The sequence below is a fragment of the Prionailurus viverrinus genome, chromosome B2 (genome assembly GCF_022837055.1).
Source record: "Prionailurus viverrinus isolate Anna chromosome B2, UM_Priviv_1.0, whole genome shotgun sequence".
NCBI classification, from domain to species: domain Eukaryota; kingdom Metazoa; phylum Chordata; class Mammalia; order Carnivora; family Felidae; genus Prionailurus; species Prionailurus viverrinus.
Genome location: NC_062565.1, coordinates 34,702,536 through 34,719,122, shown reverse-complemented (window position 1 = coordinate 34,719,122; position 16,587 = coordinate 34,702,536). Strand labels below are relative to the sequence as shown.

Sequence of the window (16,587 nt, the reverse complement as noted above, 5' to 3'; positions counted from 1 at the left end):
GAAGCCGGAAGACTCTGGGCTGAGTTTCTTAACCGCCCTACCTTCACCTCATCATACCTGAAGAGTGTGGCACTCCCACTAGTCACAGAGGCTCACGACAGCAATGAGCTGGGGGCCCCGTGTCTCTGCCAGTATAAAACAATCACACGTCTGAAGAATAAAGCCCGAATTCCTAGCCCCTCATGGCCCTCCCTGGCTTGGCATCAAGCTTCTTTTCTGACTGCCTCAGACGGTTTGCTTCAATGCACACCAAATATTCTAGGCAATTCTAAGCTTCCACCTTCTTATTTATGCAAGTCATACGCAGGAATATCCTCCATTCTCCCCTCCTATCAAGTCTTTTTTTATTTATTCTACAAAGTCCTACTCAAACAAGAACTGTGCTGTGAAGTCTTTCTGGATATCTTAAGTTCGAATTAACTTTACTTCTTCTCAATAACTTATTTGTACCTCTATTATAGCATTTTTATCACTCTGTCTTATTTTATAATGAGAGAGTAGACATTTGTTCTGGTAACTCCTATAACTCACTTTCCACTGAGTATGATCACTCTGGTTTGCGGGACAGGTACTATCTTATCCCCAGCACCTTCCACAGTATAGTTTGATAAATATTGGTTGGCTTGAAAAGACTAGTTGTAATATGCTTTCTAACTCAGCTCCAGCCCTCTGCCTTGCCCTAAAAAGCCTGTAATGACCATACTCGATGGAAAGTCTAAATACAAAAAGTAGTCCAGAAAAGTTGCTTCACTTAATATCAGGCCTAACAAAGCCCTCAAACCTTCCAACTGAAGTGTCTACACCATGAAGAGTACGCAAGTATAATGCCATGAGTGTGTAAGGGCTATGGGCAAAGAGAGTTGCTACAGCATGATAGCCAATACTTGGGAGATTAGTAAGCACACAATGCAAAACAAGAATCTACTTAGTAGCTAAAAGCACTTGTAAGAGGGAAGTCAAAGCATGCAGACCTCAGAAGAAATCACCATAGGTTGGTTCTCCAAGAGCTGGCAAATCCATTGAAATACAGGTCAGTCTTCCAATAGTACCAGCTACTGTAAGGCCACTACAATTTGTCCAGGCAGTTAAGGCCAGAAGGTGCTTCAAGCAGCTACATAAGCAGAGCAAAGCAAAATTTATCACATAATGACAATTAGTTATCTCCACAACAAGCCATCCTTCATAATTGGTTTAACCCTCTTTTTCCCCCCTAGATAGAAGAAATTTTTCCTGTTAGGTAAACATGTGTTTCAGTTATAATGATCAAATTGTCAAAATTCAAATCATAGATGTCTTGGTCCTTTCTAAAACAACCACTGAGGCCCAAGATTACTCTTTAGGTTCTCTGTAACAAAAGTAATAGGTAGAATGAATAGATGAGGAAATCAGCCTAAGGTTAATGGGGTAATCAGAAGGAAAATAAAAAAACCAATATTCTATTCACCTCTAAGTGTTCTAGACAAAGCCAGAACATTAATGTCTGGAGGGTGGAAAACCTTCCTGTGACAGACAGGATGGACTAGAAGACTTAGGCCTACTTTCTTCTCTTCTTGGTTGTCAAAATAGTCATTTTCACTGTCACGCACACTAAAATTCTTAAGGTACTTTAGGTTTGTGGACACACGTGAAAATTCCAACCTTTTCTGGGAAAATATATTGTCAAGTTGGAGAAGAAAAGGCAAATAATGTAGTAAAATTTTTTTTCTTCTTCAGCATTTATTAGGACCTTGCTTTCAGTGTCTAAAGTGAAACTTTTTTTTTTTTTTTTAAGAGAAAGAGAGAGAGAGAGAGAGCACGTGAGTTGGGGAGAAGGGAGAGGACGAGAGAGATAAAAATCTTAAACAGGTTCCATGCTCAGCACAGAGCTGACACAGGGGCTCAATCCCACAATGCTGGGATCATGATCTGAGCCAAAATCAAGAGTCAGATGCTCAACCAACTAAGCTACCCAGGCACCCCATGAAACTGCTTTAAAATGAGAGAGAATAGGGGCGCCTGGGTGGCGCAGTCGGTTAAGCATCCGACTTCAGCCAGGTCACGATCTCGCGGTCCGTGAGTTCGAGCCCCGCGTCGGGCTCTGGGCTGATGGCTCAGAGCCTGGAGCCTGTTTCCGATTCTGTGTCTCCCTCTCTCTCTGCCCCTCCCCCGTTCATGCTCTGTCTCTCTCTGTCCCAAAAATAAATAAACATTGAAAAAAAAATTAAAAAAAAAATAAAATGAGAGAGAATAGGGGCACCTGGCTGGCTCAGTCAGTGGAGCATGCCGCCCTTGATCTCGGGCTTGTGAGTTTCAGCCCCATGCTGGGGGTAGAGATTATTTATTATTTTTTAATTAAAAAAATAGTAAAATGAGAGAATATTTGAAACTAGTGACTGCAAGTGAGGGGTAGACGTGACAGCAAGGGGTACATCAGAAATTTTTTACTGGCGTGTTTTAGCCCATAATCTGGGAGCTGTGAACATAGGTGTTCATTATGTTATTCTTTGTTTTTTTTGTATTTCATAAAATGTTTGAAAAAACATCAAAAGAAATAAATAAAGTAGAATTAAGGAGCAAATTTAATACACTAAGGAAATTCATATGGAGTAAGGCAGCAGCTAATGGCAAGTAGATTATAACTCAACAGCCCCATTATCCTCAGGTTAATATCTTAAAGGTACCCCTTCTATCAAGATGAAAGAAGGAGGGGCACCTGGGTGGCTCAGTCAGTTAAGCATTCGACTTCAACTCAGGTCATGATCTCACCATTTGTGGGTTCAAGCCCTGCACCAGGCTCTGTGCTGACAGTGTGGAGCCTGGAGCCTGCTTCAGATTCTGTGTCTCCCACTCTCTCTCTGCCCCTTCCCTGCTTACACTCTGTTTCTCTCTCTCAAAAATAAAAACACATTAAAAAAATTTTTTTAATGAAAGAAGGAAAAAAAGTTTTACACATGAAGGAAATACATTTGATTACTTAGAAAAGGAAAATGACAGCAAACAAACACTGTGGTCTCCAGAAGAGGAAAGAGTATATGATGTGTAACAGGGCTCTGAAACTCATTTTCTCTCTTCCTTACGCTACAGACTATTAAGTATTGGTAATAACATTTTCTAACTGGCCACTCTTCTCAAAACCAATGGCATTTGAAATAGGCTAGCCCTATGCCTGAAGGGACATTCTGTATTCTCACTATCTTCTAATGTGAAGTTCACCAGCTGTGTCCACCTGATATACCTAGTTGACTGGACTTCTAAGGCAAGGCTTCATTCTTTAAAAAAATAATCGTGTTTTTGAGCTAGATGGAAAAAGTGTTCTACAAAGTCATAAATGAGAATAGCTTCAAACCTAACAATATATACTTAGTTTTAAGACAAAAATTAGTATTTCTTATACCTTTAGGGGAACTCCAAGGATTATTAACAACCAGTACTAAAAGCATCTCTCAAGGAGGAGACTAATCACAAAAAAATGAGTAAAAGGTAGAATACGAAGAAGACTTATAGAGATCTAAAACTGCATTGTCCAATGCAATACCAGTAATCACATGAGATTAACTAAATTTCAGTGTAATCTAAATAAAATCTAATAAGATTTGAAATTCATATTTAAGACTCATAAAACTATGAATCCAAAGGAACTTCTCCGAAGTGATACTTCCTTGACATGATAAAGAGCATTTATGAAAAATACACAGTTAAAATCACAGTCACCGGAGAAAGGCTGAAAAACTTCCTTCTAAGGTAAGAACAAAACAAGGATTCTCACTTCACCACTGCTATTCAACATTATACTGGAAGTTCTAGCCAGAGCAACTGGAAAGGAAGAATTAAAACCATCTCTATTTGCAGATGATAGGATCCTATAGATAGAAAAACCAAAGAATCTGCAAGAAACCTACTAGAGCTAATAAAAAAATGGAGTAAAGACACAGTGCACAAAGTCAACAAGAATCAGTTTTGTTTCTTCACACCAATAATAAACAACCTGAAAAAGAAATTAAGAAAGCAATTCCATTTACAATAGCATCTAAAAGAATAAAATACCTAGGAATAAGTTTAGCCATGAAGGTGAAAGATTTGTCCAATGAAAATGATAAATCGTTGCTGAAAGACATTAAGAACTGAAAAATGGAAAGACATCTCGTGCTCATGGATAGGAAGACTTAATATTGTTAAGATGTCAATATTATCCAAAGTGATCTAAAAATTCAATGCAATTGCTATCAAAATTCCAACAGCCTTTCAGGGTACCTAGGTGGCTCAGTTAACCATCCAACTCTGTTTTTTTATGTTTTACTTATTTTTGAGAGAGAGAGAGAGAGAGAGAGACAGGGAGCGAGCAGGGGAGGGGCAGAAAGAAGGAGACACAGAATCCGAAGCAGGCTCTAGGATCTGAGCTCCAAGCACACAGATATTCCTCCACAGAAGATATACAAATGGCCAATAAACACAGGAAAAGATGTTCAACATTACTGGTCATTAGGGAAATACAAATTAAAATCACAAAGAGATCATGACTTAAGCCAAGGTCAGATGCTTAACCGATGCTACCCAGGCGCCTCATCCGACCTTGATTTTGGCTCAGATCATATCACAGTTTGTAGGACTGATGGAGCCTGGTGCCTGGCTCTGTGCTGACAGCCTGGAGCCTGCTTGGGATTCTCTCTCTCCCCCTCTCTTGGTCCCTCCCCTGCTTGTGCATGTGCACACACTTTCTCTCAAAATAAATACATAAACATTAAGAATACATATTAAAAAAAATTCCAACAGCCTTTCCTGCAGAAATGGAAAAGTCTATCTTCAAATTCATATAGGATTACAAAAGAGCCTGAAAGGCCAAAAAAACAAAAAACAAACAAAAATCCCCAGCCATTTAACAGTGAGAACAAAATTGAAGGACTCACACTTCCTGAATTCAAAACTTACTATTAAGCTATAGGAATCAAAACAGTGTGGTACTGTTATATAAGCATAGATATACAGACAAATGGATTAGAATTAGCCTTGGACAGAAATGCCAAGCCTATTCAGTGGGGAAAGGATAGTCTCTTCAACAAATGGTTCTGGGACAACTGGGTTTCCATATGCAAAAGAACAAGTTGGACCTCAAACCTGACATCATATACAAAAATTTACTCAAAATGGATCAAAGACCTAAGTATGGGAGAGAAACACACACAACTCTTAGTAGAAAACACAGTAAATCTTCACAACCTTGAATTTGGTAATACATTCTTAGGTATAACATGAGCAACAAAAGGAAAAAAATAGATGAATTGGAACTTCATCAGAATCAAAACTTCAGTGCATCAAAGGACATTATCAAGAGGGGCGACTCGGTGGCTCCAGTTTGTTGAGCGTCTGACTTTGGCTCAGGTTATGATCTCACAGCTTGTGGGTTCGAGCCCTTCATTGGGCTCTGTGCTGACAGCTCAGAGCCTGGAGCCTACTTCGGATTCTGTGTCTCCCTCTCTCCCCCCACTCCCACCTCGCCCGCTCATGCTCTGTCTCTCTCTGTTTCTCAAAAATAAATAAACATTAAAAAAAAATTTTTTTCTAAAAAGGACCTTATCAAGAAAGTGAACACACTACCCACAGAATGGGAGAAAATACTTGCAAATCACATATCTAATAAAGGTTTAATATCCAGAATATACAAAGAACTAAAAACTCAACAACAAAAAGACAACCCAATTAAAAGATGGGTGAAGAACTTGAACAGACATTCCTCCATAGGAGATATACAAATGGCCAATAAACACAGGAAAAGATGCTCAACATTATCAGTCATTAGGGAAATACAAATTAAAACCACAAAGAGATACCACTTCATACCTATGAGGATGGCTATAACTTAAAAAAAAAGAAGAGGGCGCCTGGGTGGCTCAGTCGGTTAAGCGTCCGACTTCAGCTCAGGTCATGATCTCACAGTCTGTGAGTTCGAGCCCCGCGTCAGGCTCTGTGCTGACAGCTCAGAGCCTGGAGCCTGCTTCGGATTCTGTGTCTCCCTCTCTCTCTGCCCCTCCCCTGCTCATGCTCTGTCTCTCCCTGTCTCAAAAATAAATAAAAACATTAAAAAAAAATTTTTTTTTTTTAAAAAGAAGTAAAGAATAAGTGTTGGTGAAAACACGGAGAAATGCTCCTCCATCATTGGCGGGCATGTAAAATGGTACAGCTGCTGTGGAAAACAGTCTGATAGCTCGTCAAAAAAGTAAACGTAGAATTACCACAGGACCCAACAATTCCACTGCTAGATATATATACCCAAAAGAACTGAAAGCAGGGCCTCAAACAGAGAGCTATATGCCAATGTTCATTGCAGCACTATTCACAGTTGCCAGAGGTGGAAATAACCCAAGTGTCAACGAAAAGATGAGTGCATACGCATACAGGGGCATACACATAAAACGGAACGGAGTCCTGATAACATGCTGCAACACAGATGAACCTTGAAAACATTATGGCTAAGGGAAATAATCAAGAAAAAGAACACATATTGTGTGATTCCACTTATATGAAATATCTAGAATAAGCCAATTGAGGAAGTTGAAGAGAGGAAACCAGAGGCTGTGGGAAGGAAGAATGGGGGTTATTGTTCAATGGGTACAGTTTCCGTTGGGGTGATGAAGATGTTTTGGAAATAAGATAGTGGTGATGGCTGCACAACTTTGTAAGTATAGTTAGTGCCAGTGGACTGTGTATTTAAAAATGGTTAAGATGGTAAATTTTATGTTATGCGTTTTTTACCACAATAAGAAAAAGGTAAAATGGCAAATTTTATGTTAATACCTTTTACCATGAAAATATTTTTAATTCAGTTTCTACGTTTCACTAGCCACATTGTAAGTGTTCAGTAGCCACATGTCACTGGTGGCTACCAACCAGTGCACAGCCCAAACAGAAAACATTCACAACACCACAGACAATTCTATTAGATAGTTCTTATCTAGAAGCTAAAACCACCAGGTTTTTTGATGTTTATTTTTTTTGAGACAGAGAGAGAGAGAGAGAGAGGGAGACACAGAATCCGAAGCAGGCTCCAGGCTCTGAGCTGTCAGCACAGAGCCCGACACGGGGCTCAAACTCGCGAACCACAAGATCATGACCTGAGCCAAGTCGGCCGCTTAACGGACTGAGCCACCTACGCACCCCTAAAACCACCAGTTCTAGATGAGAATAATATGATTAATACGTGAGGAAAACAGGGAGAAAACTGCACTCAACAGAAGAGCAGTTCTAGAGGCTGCCTCAGCATTCAGTTGCATTTAAAAAGCATAAATAAGCAGTGGCTGCACATCTTGCCGGGCAAAGAAAGAATCTGTGGGGCCAGCACATCCTCCAAAGGAAAAAGAAAAAGAAAAATTTAAGAAAAAGAAAAAGAAAAATTTTAAGAAAAAGAAAAAGAAAAAAGAAAAGAAAAAGAAAAATTTGGGGAATAGGTAACAAATAAAATAACGTAAAGAAACCGTGACCTGAGTCATAAGTAATAGTTTTGGATCTATCTTCTCTGGGTCTTGGTTTCCTCACATGTATAAAAAACAGGGGGTTCAATTAGATGTTTTCTAATATCCTTCCAGGCCCCCAAGTGGATAAGTCTAAATTATTAACTTTCTCATCTCATCGGTACCTTTAAAAAAAAATGAGGGGGTGCCAGGGTGGCTCAGTCGGTTAAGCATCTGACTCTTGATTTCGACTCAGGTCGTGATCTCACAGCTCGTGGGATCGAGCCCTGTGTTGGGCTCTGCGCTGACAGCATGCAGCCTGCTTGGGATTCTCTCTCTCTCGGTCCCTCCCTCTCTCTCAAAATAAGTAAATAAACTTTAAAAAAAAAATGAGGAAAGACTGCCTAACTAATTTTTTTAGGATCAGCCTGAAAGGTTAAGAGTAAAATTCAACTGGGCTAAACTCTAGTTGTGCTCAACACCTGCTGCACATTGGCAACAACCGGGGACTTAAAACATACGTCAAAGCCTGTGCTTGGACCCCACACCAACTTTAGTTGAGTCTGTGAGGTGGTGCCCTGGCACTTGGGAGTTTTTAAAAGCTCCCCGAAGTATTCTGATGAAAATGAGAGTTAAGAACCACTATGCTAGAATGCACATAACTGTACACTTCAGGCAAGAAAAAGTAATAGAAAACGTTTTCCTCTCTCCTTGTCCGGCCACCAAATCTACATCCACACAGCTGGCAACGGACAGGATGGGGGTGGTATGTATTGCAAATACAAATCCTCTGAATTTGACTTTTATGATCCAGTAGAATATCTGTCTGAAAAAGAGCCAAGTACAAAAGAAATGGTGTGTTACTAAAATAGGAATTTTGAAATGAATTTCCATGTATTAAAAAAAAGCCCATGGTAAAAAGCCTAAATGCTAGGTTTTCTATCTAAAGCTCACAGAAGGAAAAGAAGTATGCACAAAAAGGGAAGACTTCTGGGGCGCCTGGGTGGCTTGGTCAGTTAAGCGTCCAACACTTGATTTCAGCTCAGATCAGGATCTCACAGTCATGAGATCGAGCCTCACGTCAAGCTCTGCACTGACAGCACGGAGCCTGCTTGGGATTCTCTCTCCCTCTGCTCCTACCCTGCTTGCACACATGTGCACACACTCTGTCTCTGTCTCTAAAATAAGAAAAAATAAAGGGAAGATGTCTTACAGGTTGAAAGTTAGCATTCTAAAAGAGTCAAGCCATCAGGGAGTAAGTAAGTCTGTGAGATAAAACCATAGGGCACAATTGCTTTAAAACCTTTCTACCAGTAGCCCATCCTTTACTACTTGTCACACAATTTAAATAAAACAAACAAACAAAAACTTTTAATGATTCACAGGCAGACAGTAAAGTGGGAAGGTAAAGGGAAAAAATGTTTCCCAAAAGTCACTAATGAAGATGATGGCTAACATTTCCTGCCAGGCTCTAACTACTTTCCAGATACTGTCTCACTGAATTCTCACAACTGCCTTGTAAAGTACATACTATTAGCATTTTATGGTTCAGGAAATCGAGAGACAGAGGTTAGAAAACACACAGCGGGGAGTATAAGAGGTAGGATCGAAACCCAGAAGTCTGATTCCAGAGTATGTGTTCTCAACCAGTACACCCTACTGTCTCTCTCCACTACTCTGCATGTCAATGCAGGCACGCGTGTCCAAAGCTGACTGCAGGTAAAAGGAGCTACGGATAATAAAGAAGAGGAAGGAGAGGGAGGAACAGAGAAATGCATCAGAGTAGTGTGCTTGGGAAGAGAGACATTAGTCTGCTGGATGGGGACTCTGAGCTGTGTACCTGAGGAAAAGGGGAATTAAAAATTTCCCTAATTCTCTTAGCTTGGACTATAATGTATATACCACATTTCTAAGATGCAGATATAAGGTGAATGAAACAAACACTAGGTATTTAAACCAAGAATCCGGGACCGAGGAGCAGTAAGGTGAGTTCAATACAGGGAGACAGAACTCTATCAATGCAGAAATAGTCAGGGAAATACACAACTTTGCCTGAGGGGCAGAAGCTTTTCAGTTCATTAGGAAAGCACATTTTTCTTCAGCAGAAGATAGATAGAACATGTGGAGAGATAGCATGAACATTCACAGTCACCACAAAAGTATATCCCAAACTGTAAGCAAGTAAACGGACATTCTGGTATAAATTCAATGAGTTTGCTTAGGTGAGGGTCTGTTAAAACAGCTTTTAGGTCTCTAAGCATGATAGAACACATTCATAGCATGACTGCAGCATTTTTAAAGCCCAGCCAAACCCACTATAGGCTAGTCAGATGAATTTTACAAAAATCTTCAAACCTAATTCTAGACACATATTTCAACATTCTTTCTCACTTGAACATCTTCCCCAAGTGAAAGTAATGGGACTTCTAACAAACCACATTTGGATGATACTAGTTCTAAAGCATGAAATGGGCATACAGCAGATGGGAAAGGGCCTAAAATAAAAGGGCCATGGTAAACCATGGGCTAGATGGTAAATCTGGCAGTAAATTAAGGTTTGGCTACAATCTAGATAAAAACAAAATTGTGCTGGAAAAAAAAAAATTGTGCCATCACATGGCAGGATGACCTTATCATGTCTTCCTTTTATTATTTGTTGTTAAACAACAAGTATAAAGAGAGTCAGCAGGTGCATCATTATAGGGATGAAATATAATCTTTTTAACATGTAAATCAAACATAAAAGCTAAAGACACCCCTGATTTATAAATGGGTATCTTGCTCTCATTAAGTGTTTGTACAAGTAGACTAAACCAGTCATTGAGATCTGGAGCCTCTCAGGAATACGCTCAGGTTGCAGAACTGCTGTGGGAAGATTAATGTAATAAAGAACTCACTGCAAAAGATGACAGGTAGAAGATATAAAGAGTTCCCCAGCTTGTGAGGAATTTTTCCAACTCACAAGTAAAATTGAAGGCACTTTGTTGGCAAGGCAAGACACTTAGCCAGAGGGCGGATCTCATAACGCATGTCTCAACTATATAAGCAAGTAACTGAGAGCTTCCCTAGAGATAGGTAAAAATGATATACTTCCATGGACACTGGAATACAGATAAGAAACAAGAATCCAAAACTTTTTAAAGGATACGGTCTGTACCAGGAAACAACGTTCTTCCAGTCAACAGCTCGGCCATTATGCATCCCACTGACCAAATATCAACTGGCAAAATTAAAGAGAAAAGGGCATACAATGTCACTGTTATCATACCTGACCACAAATGGAACTATAACTAGAAGTGAAATACTCAAATTAATATTTAAGACATTTGAGGTCCACGATTCATGCTCATCTTTATGGAAGTTAGCTTATTAAGACCTTCACCCCACTAAAGGGCTTCATAGGTAGGATGTCAAAACATAATTAAGGCAAAGAGAAATAAGCTGTTCACAAAGGGGTAGAGACTCTTATTGGTGGAAATGGTGGATTCTCCCAAGTCATGTTGAGAGGTTACAATTATGAGCCCATTGTCTTCAGATAGAAGTACTCACAGAATACGCTGGAAATCTAAATAAATAAAAACTCAACTGCTAAATCATAAAGTTTGAAAGCTGTGTACAACACCACCCCCCTTCTCTATCTGAGCAACTGAAATATATTCTGTCGACTTTAAAAGGATTACTGATGGAAAAAAAAGATGCTTCTTCCCATTCCCACTACCTCTGCTTCTGAGAATCCCAAATACGCTCAACATGCTGACCAAGAAGGTGCTAACTAACCAATAAAAGCAATACCTGTCTGGTTGTAATGCATCCAGTTCAGCATGATCTCAGGAGCCCTGTACCACCTAGTGGCCACATAGCCTGTCATTTCATCATCTGTATGTCGAGCCAGTCCAAAATCCAAGATCTAAGGGAGAGAAGAGAAATCAGGCACTGGAACAGTCAGGATCCTAAGTCTCATAAGGCAGGAGGGAAAAAACTCTACTGCCTCAGAAACGGGAAGAACAATACAGCACTTTCATAAACATACTTCCAAGTCTATGTTTGGAATGCATGATAAACACAGCAATTTAAAAAATGAAATTACAAAAAGCAAAACAAAAATGTTACTCCAAGGCATTTACCCAAGAGCAATGAAAACATACAGCCACACAAGGGCTTGCATATGAATATTCATAGCAGCTTTACACAGCCCCAAACTGGAATTGAAGCAAAGGTCTATCAACAGGTAGATGGATAGACAAATCGTGGCATATTCACAAAACGGATACTATTCAGCAACAAAAAGGAATGAACTACTGATATAACACAGATCTCAAAAATATTATACTAAGCAAAAATCAGATACACACACACACAAATACTGTATGATTCCATTCATGTGAAATTCCAGAAAAAAATAAATCTGTTCTATGGTGTCAGCAATTAGATCAGTGGTCCAGGATTAGGGGTAGAGGAGTAGGGAGTGGCTCGGAAGGAGCATAAGTCAACTTCTGGAAGTGAAAAAGTGTTCTTTATTTTAATTGTGTTGGTGGTTAAATGCATACATAAATTTATCAAGGGTGCACTTAAAATGATTCTTTTTATTACATTTAATTATGTTTAAAAGATTGATTAAAAATGAGAAAAAATATTCTAAAGCTGCTTGCTCTCTATATATTTATATTTATCCCCTATTTGAATTACTTTGAATGAGTGGCTTTTGCCATTCTTATCTTAGGAAACTAATCTAGTAATTATCTCTTCAGGATTGCTTACTTAATATTCAGACTATGATTTTCCTTTATTATAACTAACAAATTAAATTTCTAATGTAACTTTATTTTAGAATGAAAGTACGACACCTGATGCCACCTTCAATATCCTTTAAACTAAGACTTATTAAGCCTGTGATTCAAACTCTGATATTTCTAAGGAAAATATGAATTTTCAGACAAAAAGTCATGATTTTATAAACCCATTTACTACATAAGTCTGCCTGGTTAGTCAAACATGTAATTACAAGTGGAAACAAACAATTCCCACTGTCTCTTCATCTTACCTTCAGCTCACAGTCTTCATTCACAGCTAGATTACTAGGTTTCAGGTCCTAGGAAGCAAGTCCAGAGAGGACATGATCAACTCTATGATTCATGCTAGGTTTTCTCCCCACAGCTAATGATGAAGATCCAAACATAAAAGTAAGACTTTATTCAGCTATAAATGATCTCCATCTATAGTCAGTCACTACCTAGTCCTAATTACCCTTAAATAGTAAAAACCACACACATTTCTTTAATCAGTTTAAACTTAGAGTGAAGTTATAATCAATAGTTCAATGGCTAAAATAAGCTTAGACTAGGATCTTGGCCACATGCCGGTCCTCTCCACTTCAGCGCTCCCTCCCCAAATAATGTCATCAAAATCATAATACATTACCCTGTGAATTATGTCAGCTGAATGTATATACTGTGAAAGAGAAAAAAGTCAGTTAAATCAAAAAGTTATCTCCAACTTCTTATGGCCATATGACATAGTTAAAGTATATTTTCATGAATCAGTAAGAACTACTAGTATTAAAAAGTAGCATTAGAAATGAGAACAAGTAATTATCAGTAATCTGAACATTTATCATAACTATGATTTCTATACCATCGATTCTATTCATAGAGTTGAAGTATAAGTGAAACAGCTTTCAACCTATTTTCTGGCTAGTGCTCTGGAGCTCACTACGGACTCAAAGCTGCTAAATGTCAATGTCAAAGGTGCTTTAATTTTAAAACATTACTTATCTGCCCTTCCCACAAACAAATTAGCATCCTAGAGGAGGTTTTTAAAGTTTCAACATGACTCTGACCAGACATTAGATTAGATCAAGAGATTATGACTACTCTTTAGAAGGAAGAATGAAGAGTCCTGAGCTCTCAGACATACATACTGAAATATCTATTATGGGTGGAAGGATATGATGTCTGGACTTGTCTTAAAAGAATCCAGGGCTTGGGGAATACAACAGAAACAAGATTGGCCATATGTTGGTAGCTGTGGTCATTGAGTAAGCGCAGGGGTTCATTACAGTATAATTGTACTTGTGATTTTATGTTTGAAATTTTCCATAAGAAAGGTTTTTTTTTTTCTTTCTTCTTCTTCTTTCTCTTAAGCCTTGAGATGGAGAAGGAGAGACTATACCTTGAGACCTCGGAGAATCTGGTAGATAAGGAACTGAACATGGTCATCCGTAAGCTTCTGACATTTCACAATGTTGTTCAGATCTGCTCCCATGAGATGGGTCACCAGATACCTAGAAATTAATGGAGAGTTACACAATAATCCAGAACCCCTGTGAAAGCTCTTAATTTCATAAGACTTCTAGAGGTATTTAAGAAAAGGCAATTGCCTAAAAGGCAATCTACTGAATAGAAGATATCTGCAAATGATATATCTGATAAAGGGTTAGTATCTAAAACATATAAAGCACTGATACAACTGAACACACCAAAAGCAAATAATCCAATTAAAAAATGGGCAGAAGATATGAACAGACATTTCCCCAAAGAAGACATACAGATGGCCAATAGACACAGGAAAAGATGCTCAACATCACTCAATATCAGGGAAATGAAAATCAAAATCACAATGAGATACCACCTATGACTGTCAGAATGGCTGGAATAAAAAATTCAAGAAACAAGTGTTGGTGAGGATGTAGAGAAAAAGGAACCCTCATGCACTACTGGTAGGAATGCAAACTGGTGCAGCTGCTGTGGAAAACAGTATGGAGGTTCCTCAAAAAATTAAAAATAGAACTATCATATGTCCAGTAATCCCACTATTGGGTATTTACCCTCAAAATACAAAAACACTAATTCAAAGGGATACATGCACCCCTTTGTTTATAGCAGCATTATTTATAACAGCCAAGGTATGGAAGCAGCCCAAGTGTCCATCAACTGATGAATACAGATGTGGTATATATATACACAGTGTAATATTTCATATACTATATGTGGTATATACATAGTGCAACGACATGGATAGAGCTAGAAAGTATAATGCTAAGCAAAATAAGTTGGTCTAAGAAAGACAAATACCATAGTTTCACTCATATGTGGAACTTAAGAAAACAAATGAATAAAGGAAAAGAGAGAGAGAGAGAGAGAGAGAGAGAGAGAGAGAGAGAGACAAACCAAGAAACAGACTCTTAACTACAGAGAACAAACTGATGGTTACCAGAGGGGAGGTGGGTAGGGGGATTGATGAAATAGGTGATAGGGATAAAAGAGTACAGTTATCATGATGCACAAAAGAGGAGAGAAGAGGAGAGGAGAGGAGAGGAGAGGAGAGGAGAGGAGAGGAGAGGAGAGGAGAGGAGAGGAGAAGAGAAGAGAAGAGAAGAGAAGAGAAGAGAAGAGAAGAGAAGAGAAGAGAAGGAAGGGAAGGCAAGGCAGTAAGTATGACAGTGACAGCTAAAAACTTAGTAACTACATGGGGGGCTCATTACCCCTATTCTAACTTTACCACCTTCCATCTAGTTTTCTAAAAATTTCTATAATCCTTCTTACTAGATGTATCTTTTCCTAGGTTCTCTGAAGAAAGAGACAAGAAAAAAGCAAAGATGAAGATCAGAATGATGTATGTGTCAATATCAGTTTAAAAAAAAAATGTTGCATGAGAAATACACAGTGCAACTAAATACATGGCCATGATAAAGTATCTTGATTTTTAAATCTATCGTTGTTATTTTCACCTCATTATAAACCAAGTTGTAGGCACTAAAATAGGAACATTTTTAAATTTTCAAATTATAATTCTCCTTTTTCAGGATTCACTGGTAAAAGGATATTGTTCACTGACAATATTCCTGCATTTACTTTAAAGGAAGGAGGAATATTATCTATAAAGCAAAATGGGGCATTCCAGAACCTCTCCTCACAGGTGTGATCCTGGTTATTAACCTTACGTGGTAAGATTAGGGAAACGATTACATTCAAGTCCAACAGGTTCACCACAAACATTCTAGATGCAATGCCTTACCCACTCATTACTGTATTACACAGCTATGGGAACATAAAAACCAGATCAGTAGTAAAAAGGCTGAATTTTTAAAAATCAAGTTAGGTTTTATCTACTGTGTGAGAATCACTACTCGTTCCTGAGGCTGAATAATAATGTATACCAGTTGAGCTATTACAAATGCTTTCATTTCATTTCTATTTTTATATTTTATAAATTTAGAGGAAAAGACACTAGGCCAGTAAATTTAAATCTATTAATGCGTTATATAAATATGTGCATGATCTCTCTTCATACACACACACACCCCACCCCACATCACACCACACCACACATTATATTGTTACTTTCTCTCCTTAAAGAGGAACTGAATTTTTCTCCTGTTTCGTAATTTCCCTTTTGGGCGGATATGGTCAGTTCCCAATTTCACAAAGATCAAAAGAACTTAGCCTAGATATAAAAGTAAGACTTTAGCATTTCATATTTTTAAAGGTTGCACCATTACACGTCCTTGAGGAAAGGGCAGACTCTAAATGTAATTTAAAGAGTGAATTGGACTTTTTGAAAGGCTTCATTAAAGGTAGTTCTCTTTTAAGAGATGTTCCAAGCTCAACATAACAACCAAATGTAGTCAGTGCTTGCTCTGTGTCAAGCGCTGTGTATCATGCCTGTGTCTCATGTATTCTTCCCGACGACTCTATAAGATTCTCATTAGCCTTGCCATTTCACTGATAAGGAAACAGAACAAGGATATGTAACTTGCTCAAGGTTAAAACAGTGATAATATCAAGGGTTGAATCAAAAACTGTTTGCTCTCAGGACCATGGTCTTTTTTTTTTTTTTTTTACTTTTTTTTTAATGTTTATTTTTGAGAGAGAGAGAGAGAGAGAGCTAGCATAAGCAGGGGAGGGGCAGAGAGAGAGGGAGACACAGAATCCGAAGCAGGCTCCAGGCTCTGGGCTGTCAGCACAGAGCCCGATGAGGGGCTTAAACCCACGAACCGTAAGATCATGACGTGAGCTGAAGTCAGATGCTTAACCAACTGAGCCACCCAGGCGCCCAGGACCATGGTCTTAATCACAGCACATACTGCTTCCAAATTCTTCCGTTTGACCTCAAATGTAAGTCAAAAGAATGATCTTCTTTAAAAAAAAAAAAGTTTTCTAAGTGTCAC

The 16,587-nt window shown here is 38.6% G+C and overlaps 1 protein-coding gene across 4 annotated transcripts in view; it reads right to left on the bottom strand.

Moving 5' to 3' along the window:
* Positions 1-16,587, bottom strand: part of MAPK14 (mitogen-activated protein kinase 14) — a 74,183-nt gene that overhangs the window by 15,302 nt on the left and 42,294 nt on the right. For all 4 annotated transcript variants that reach the window (XM_047858307.1, XM_047858309.1, XM_047858306.1 and 1 more), the window contains exons 4-8: positions 13,590-13,701; positions 12,840-12,869; positions 12,463-12,510; positions 11,214-11,328; positions 10,570-10,641 (exon numbers count right to left, since the gene is read on the bottom strand). In XM_047858307.1, the coding sequence (XP_047714263.1) occupies positions 10,570-10,641; positions 11,214-11,328; positions 12,463-12,510; positions 12,840-12,869; positions 13,590-13,701 (377 nt within the window). The remainder of the gene's footprint in view (positions 1-10,569; positions 10,642-11,213; positions 11,329-12,462; positions 12,511-12,839; positions 12,870-13,589; positions 13,702-16,587) is intronic.